Source organism: Verticillium dahliae, genomic scaffold (assembly GCF_000150675.1).
Source record: "Verticillium dahliae VdLs.17 supercont1.8 genomic scaffold, whole genome shotgun sequence".
Taxonomy (NCBI): domain Eukaryota; kingdom Fungi; phylum Ascomycota; class Sordariomycetes; order Glomerellales; family Plectosphaerellaceae; genus Verticillium; species Verticillium dahliae.
In genome coordinates, this window is record NW_009276927.1 from 509195 (window position 1) to 516172 (window position 6978).

Sequence of the window (6978 nt, forward strand, 5' to 3'; positions counted from 1 at the left end):
GGTTGGTCTGGATCGGGTCAGTTGGGGTCGGTTTGTCGCGAGGGCGAACAGGAGACGGCCTCGTGGCCTTGGATCGAGACTCGGGTGATCTGAAGGGGGAGAAAAAAGGTCATGACATGATATGAGGGCAGGGCAGGCTCTGTTCGCGTCTCTCTCTCTGACTGTCGCCCTCTTCTTCTGCCTATCCCCGAGCTTCCACGCTTCCACTATTGCTGGCGTCAGTCAGTCAATCCCGCGAGATGCAGCACCTTGCACCTGGCACCTGCTCCCTGCACCAGCACAACCACAAACACCAGGGAGCAGCCCGTCTCCACGTCCACGGCCTGTCCTCAGCCGCTAACCCGCCCCGTCTAGCCCCATGCGGCCTAGTGCATCTCCCGGAAACCGTTCCTGTTCTGCGTCCCCCCCCTTCTGCCACCTCCCCAAAAGGTACGATCTGTTAGGAAAGCCTTCAGTGGATTGCGGCCATGCCAACGCGTAGCAACCGGAATCTGGGCATCACTCTGTTTCACACATGCCTCGCTCGGATACTTGACGTTCACCTTGCAAGCCTACGTCTGCTGTCTCGGGATGGACATTATGGCAGCAGGGGAGCCCCCTAGGATGCGCGATCCCAAGGTACCTACCAGCCTGGGACCTGACTGGCGATGGTCTCAAAAGTGGGCTTCCACTCGTTCGCCTCCCAACGCCCATTTTCTTCCGCCTCTTTGTGGCCGCGCGCTGCTGGCCCGGAAAAGAACCGGCCCACGATGCCACATCCCCTCGCCTCTGTCGCATGAGCAACGTGTTCCATGGTTGCCCGTGTCAACTACTCACTCCCGATGCACAATGCATGAATATTGTCATCAATGAATTGACAGTCGGTACCATGCCCTCAGATCGCGCTCGGAATGTATTGCGTCGCCAAAGGCGGATGCATCTCGCGCCTCCTGGGTTGTGCGTCCCAGCCACGGTGCAAACTCGCCCAACCGTGCCGGAACGTCTCGCCCTCGATCCCTCACAGCGCCCTTCCACGGCCCCAATCCATCGGGAAACTACATTTTCACCGCTCAACTTTGTGGTTTCATCGCCAAAATCATCATCCCCCGTCGCTTTACCGAGATTTCACCCCCATCGCCCCGGAATGACCCTGATGTGCTCCCTTGGCGTAGAGACGACCACCTCACGACGGCCCGCCCGCACATTCGTGCCCCTAGGCTCGCTCACAGCTACGCAGCCAGCTGCCAGCAGGACCTGGCTAGCTGGCACAGTGCCCCGACTCCACCATTCCCTGCTTTTCCACCACCGCCCCCCTCTTCCGTGGCCTCAGGCTGTCCTCTGCTCTGGGAAAAATTCATTCTAGACTGCACACACACACACGTGCGTCATCCTCCCATATGCGCGCGCGCAAAAATGCTGGGGACGGGGCTGCCAATTTTTCCTTCCGAGGCTGCACCACATCGTACAGGCAAGCCCGGCTCTTCCCAGCTTGCCAGGCAGGGCTCCGCTCCCAGCCCAGGAATACGGGGAAGGTTCGGCATCACGGTTCTCTTGTGTCACGCATGTCACATGTTGAGAGTTTCTCATACGTGCTGGCGCCGCACAGCGACAGGAGACACAGACGCCCTTTGCAAGATGCACACGAACGGCCTTGCATGCACTGGGAGCCATAGGGCAAGACGGTGTTGGCACAAGGGCACATTCGGCCAAGTCAAGCAATCGAAAACATGCATGCATTCTATCTATGCCGAAACCCCCTCCCAAAGCCTTCAGGATGCCCTGACGCCTCCCCGAGCATCCTCTCGCGCGCGCGGACCGCCAGTCTCGGTGCCAGCCCGTCCGCGCGCCCTGGTGAGCCTCGACCAGATGAGCGCTCTTTTCAGGAACCTTTTTTCTCCTTCTTTCGCTTTTCCGGTCGTGATCGTTCTTTGCTCATCGTCTCTCTTCTTGGAGGCTTCTCTCGTCTCTTCATCGTTTGTCTGCAAAACGTCCCCTCACTCACTCTCTCTCCGCTTAGACGGCACCGGCCGAAATCATCTTCTTGCGCAGGTAGTTCTTGTACTCGCCTATCGTGCCGTCCCAAGGCTTGATGGTCTTGTTCTCGCACACCAGAATCTGCTTGGCAATCTTGTCGAGGAGACTGTGAGACGTGTTAGCAAACGTTGGACCAGAAAAGACGCAGGTGGCCAGGAAGCATACCGGAAGTCGTGCGACACGACGACGACACCGCCGCTAAAGGCGTTGATGGCGTCGGCCAGCGAGTCAATGGTGGGAATGTCGAGACCGTTGGTGGGCTCGTCGAGCAGCAGCATGTTGGGGCTCTCAATGGCGAGCAGGGCGAAGACGATACGGCTCTTCTGGCCGTCGGACAGGGTGCCGATGAGCGAGGTCTGCGACTCGCCCGTCAGGCCGTAGCGGCCGAGCTGCTGGCGCCAGTACTGGTAGTCCTGGGACTTCTCCGAGTACTTGTCGCGCACAAAGTCGAGGGCCGACTTGGTCATGTCGAGCTGCTCGGCCGAGTGCTGCGAGTAGAGGCCGAGCTTGAGGTGGGTGTGGCGCGTGACGGAGCCGTTGGTAGGGGAGAGCTTGCCCGTCATGAGACGCAGCAGGGTCGACTTGCCGACACCGTTGGGGCCGACGAGGGCGGTTCGGGAGTCCATGTCGAAACCGAGGTCAATGTTGCGGTAGAGGTCGTCCTTGGCGTCACCAGAGTAGGAAAAGGTGACATTGTCAAAGGACAGGACGGGGGGAGGGAGCTTGTCGACGTCGGCGAAGCGGAAGGTGAAGACGCGGTCCTGATGCACGGGCTGGATGAAGCCGTCGGCCTCCATCTTGTCGAGAATCTTCTGGCGCGACTTGGCCTGCCTGACCAAGTTGGCGTAGGTACCGGCAGAGGCGATGAACTTTTTGATGTGAACAATCTCGTCCTGCTGCTTGTGGTAGGCCTTCATCTGGTTCGTCTCCAACTCGGCCCTCGTCTTGGCGTACGAGTCGTAGTTACCACCGTAGTAGATGAGCTTCTTCTCACGCATGTCAATCATGTTGGTGCAGACACCGTTGAGGAAATCCTCCGAGTGGGACACGAGCACGAGGGTGCGCTCCCACTTCTTCATGTACTCCTCGAGCCACACGCAGGCCTCGAGATCCAAATGGGCCGTGGGGTCGTCGAGCAGCAGCAGCGACGGCTTGACGAACAGCGCCTTGGCCAGCGCGACACGCATTCTCCAGCCACCGGACATGTCCTTGGTCTTCTTGTTGATGGTCTGCTTGTTGAAGCCGAGACCGGTGAGAATGAGGGAGGCACGGGTGGCGAAGGTGGAGGGGTCCATGGACTCCATGTGCTGCAGGCGGTCAGTCTGGATGAAATCTCCGCCAGAAAATGACATTTTGGAAAGGCCCAAAAAAAAGAAAGAAAAGAAAAAAAAAATTAAAGCAGGCAAGCTTACATCGTAGACGTCCATGAGGACAATGCTCTCGGGACCCTCGTCCTCGAGAATCTGCTCGGCGAGCTTGTCGAGACGCTCCATCTCGCGCTCGGCCTCGGTGACGACCCACTCGAGGGCACCCAGGTCGGTGGGCGGGGCACCCTCGTTCAGCAGGTAAATGTCAATGTGCTCGGGGATGGGGAACTCGCGGGCGGCGATGGCCTTGAGGAGGGTGGACTTGCCGCAGCCGTTCTCGCCGAGGAGGCCGTAGCGGCGGCCGTAGGACAGCTCCATGGTGCTGTCCTGGATGAGCTGGCGGCCGTGGAAGACGAGGGAGGTGGAGGTGATCTTGACGTCCTTGGAGGTCTGGGTCGAGGCCAGGACGCCGGTGGTGACACGGTCGGAGATGCCGTGCTTGTCCATCTGGTCGGCGAGACGCTTCACCTCGTCGGCCTTGTCGGCACCGGTGGCGGGGCCATCAGGCTGGATGGGCTTGCCGTGGGCGTCGAGCTCGGGCTCGTCGCCGTTGACGGAGGATGCGGCGGTGCTGGCGTTCTTGGAGCCGACACGCTTGGCGGCCGTCTTCTTGTCGAGCTTGCCCTCGGCAGCCTTCTTCGCGAGACGCTTCTCCTTGGACGCGGAGGGGGCCATGATGACGGGTTGTGATGTGTGGTGCTGTGTGGTGATGTGTGTGTTTGTCGTTGCAGGCGGGGTTTTGGGTGGGATGGCGGGGCAGGAGGAGAAGTAGGAGGGGTATCAGAAAAGTATGCGCGCGGTCGTCGAGACTGTACGCTGCGTTGGCAAGGCCGTCGAAATTCCCTTGCGTTTGATGTAGCAAAGGAGAATGAAGCCTCCAAGGAATGCCCGAATGATGGAAAGAAAAAGGGCGTATCGGGGGATGTTGGACGGGAGGGAGTCGTCAGGTCTAGGGCGGTGCGAAGAAGCACCTCAAGAATGATTTCAGGCTGGCAAAGGAAAAGGTGGGGGGTTCCTTGGAAGTGTGAGGGAGGAGTGGTGGGCATGGTGGGCATGGTGGGGCAGCCGGGTTGGATTTTTGAAAATTTGGTCCTGATAAGCGATATGATAGGGCCGCCGATAAGGTGCATGTCAGTGAGAACAGCAGTTTGGCCTTTGGGGCCTTTGGGGCCTTGGGCGCTAGAGGCGATTTTGTCGGCCAACGCGAGGCGGTTGCAGTGCCATGTTAGTCAGGGCGAGGCCTTGGGATGTCGGCAACAGTGGTTTGAAGACTTTTTTTTTCTTTTTTTTTTTTTTCGCTATCGCACGATGAGACCCTTCTTGCGTTCGTAGGCAGTGGTCTCACCGCTCAGGGGGGATGCATGCCCAGCCAATGTTGACAGTTCGAAATAAGCCTGACGTCACGGTCACATGACCTGTGGAGATGGAGCCTCTGTATGCTATCGAGTCCTGTGTATGCTATCGAGGCATGGTTCTGTGCATGCTATTGAGTCCTGGTGCATTAGGCGACAGAAGTACAGTGTGATATTGCCTAATAAGACATGGCATTCACATGGTGTCCGATGGAAAGGACATAAGAGGCCACCTCGAATTGCATCTCGAATTCACCTCTGCAAGCGTCTGGGGAAGGAGCACACGTTGGCAGTACATATTGGCAGTATTACCAAGTAACTCAAAACAATAACTAAAAACAACCGAAAGCCCAACCATGCCCACCCCTCACGACAGCTGCCGACTGCTGTAGTCCCGCAGAATCTGCACGGTCCCGTCAGCGCCGGGCTCGTACCGCACCGAGTGATTCGCATAGTAGGCAATGGGCAGCCTCTTGCTGCGGACGACCTCGACCAGCGTCGCCGGCGGCACCTTTTCAAACTCGCGCAGGTCCTCCCTCGGCACGAAGACGACGTCGACGTGGTGCCTCTTCTTGTCGTCGGCGGCGATGCACGCGAAGACGAAGAGGACAAAGTGGACGATCCTGGACATGGCACTGTTAGCACGGCGGCACGGGACATGGGAGACGGGAGAGGGCAGAACGCACGGCAGCAGCGCGTGGAGCACGGCAATGGTCAGGGTGCGCCGCGACGAGCTGGCCGTGTCGTAGCCGAGGGTGTAGATGTCCGGGCTGTACCAGTCGGGCCAGGGCGTGCGCTGGTAGACGTAGCTCTGCCACAGGAAGACGCTCAGCACGGCGCTGCCGAGCCAGATGGCGAGGTGGGCGGTGACGTGCAGGCACGGGTGGCCGAAGCTGAAGCGGCGGTCGCGGCGGTCGCGGTCGGCGTTGCGCCACCAGAGGCCGTGGTCGCGGACGATGCGGAAGACGATGTCGAGGGACGACCAGACGAGGGCGACAATGGCGGTCGGGGCGCCAAAGGCGGCGTTGACGTCGGGCTCGACGTCGTCGTGGGTGAACGAGTAGCAGATGACGGAGATGGCCATGACGGAGAGGATGATGGAGGTGACGCGCAGCACAAAGGCGGTACGGTGGGTGCTGCGGTGGTGGGGGACGGCCGTGTAGAAGGCGCCGCCGCGGGTATCTTCGGGTGTGGTGATGGAGATGCTGGCGGGGTCGAGTAGTGTCGTGTCTGTGGTGGTGTTGGACCGATTGCGCAGTGGTATCAGGTCCATCGTGTCGTCGTCTTGTTGGGCCCCTCTGAATTGCTTGTTCGCAAAGTCTGATGGGGCATGTCGTCCGACGGCGAAGAGGATGCGCGGGTCTGGATTTCAATTCCTGGGGAGCGAGCGCTGACCATTCGGCGGTTGCCGTCAGGGTGAGATGGAGCAGGCCATACGCGGGCTGGGCGTCGTCAAGTCGCTGTCGGTTATCGAGGGGCTCGCGATGCTCGGCCGGAGAGGTGGAGGTGGAGGTGGAGGTGGAGGTGAGGTTGGCAAGGCTGGTGTGGTGTTTCGGGACCAGCGGCCTGGCAGTGATGGCAGGGGACAGGTGGTGTACTGTATGCGCTATTGAGTTGGTGCGTGTTCAGGCACTTTCGCCTGCTCCCTTGTTACGGGGGGTATTCGCGAGGCTGACAGGTGGGCTTGTGGTGGGCTCGTGGTGGGCTCGTGGTGGGCTCGTGGTGGGCTCGTGGGTGGAAGGAGCACAGTGGGCCAGAGGCAAGGGACGAGGGAAAGGCGTAGGTGACAGGGACCGTCCCTCGCATGATCGGGGCGGCTCCAGTGGATTATTAGGGGTCAACCCCTGGAAGGCTCGGGACGATAGGCCTGCAAGGCTCGGGACAATAGGCCTGCAAGGCCGCAGGCCACCTGGGGGCCATGAGGTGCCTACCTGCTGCGCCACAAGCGGCTCCAGGGAATGAAAGGTGCATCACAGACGTGGCTGGAGCTTTAGGCATCAACATTTGACTTTGCTGGCGCCAAATGCTCTCAACATCCGGATGTCCCGAGCACGTCTGGGCTTGATCGTCTGTCTCCTGTGCTTGCTTGGGTCTTTTGGGACTTCCTTTTGGGACTTTGCTCCCTCAGGATGTTTCATTGATCTCCATGAGCCCTCGTTGGTGGCCTCGTGCTATAGCAGGGACATGTATACTTGTACTTCTACCTCAGTACCTCTGCTTGAGGCGTGGGCTCAGATACCTACCCA

General features: G+C 59.6%; 2 protein-coding genes across 2 annotated transcripts in view; both read right to left on the reverse strand.

Annotated features, from left to right (window-relative positions):
- Positions 1-1992: 1992 nt before the first annotated feature.
- Positions 1993-4055, reverse strand: VDAG_04708 (ATP-binding cassette sub-family F member 2; the record flags this gene model as incomplete). The annotated part of the gene is made up of 3 exons (XM_009654312.1): positions 1993-2119; positions 2179-3320; positions 3426-4055. The coding sequence occupies 3 exons, from the start codon at positions 4053-4055 to the stop codon at positions 1993-1995; spliced, it is 1899 nt and encodes a 632-aa protein (XP_009652607.1).
- A 1044-nt stretch (positions 4056-5099) lies between these two features.
- VDAG_04709 (uncharacterized protein) overlaps positions 5100-6978 on the reverse strand; it is a gene marked incomplete at both ends in the record, with an annotated part of 3274 nt that continues 1395 nt past the window's right edge. Inside the window, 3 exons of the mRNA XM_009654313.1 lie at positions 5100-5937; positions 6128-6338; positions 6735-6903. Coding sequence (XP_009652608.1) covers positions 5100-5937; positions 6128-6338; positions 6735-6903 — 1218 coding nt within the window. The remainder of the gene's footprint in view (positions 5938-6127; positions 6339-6734; positions 6904-6978) is intronic.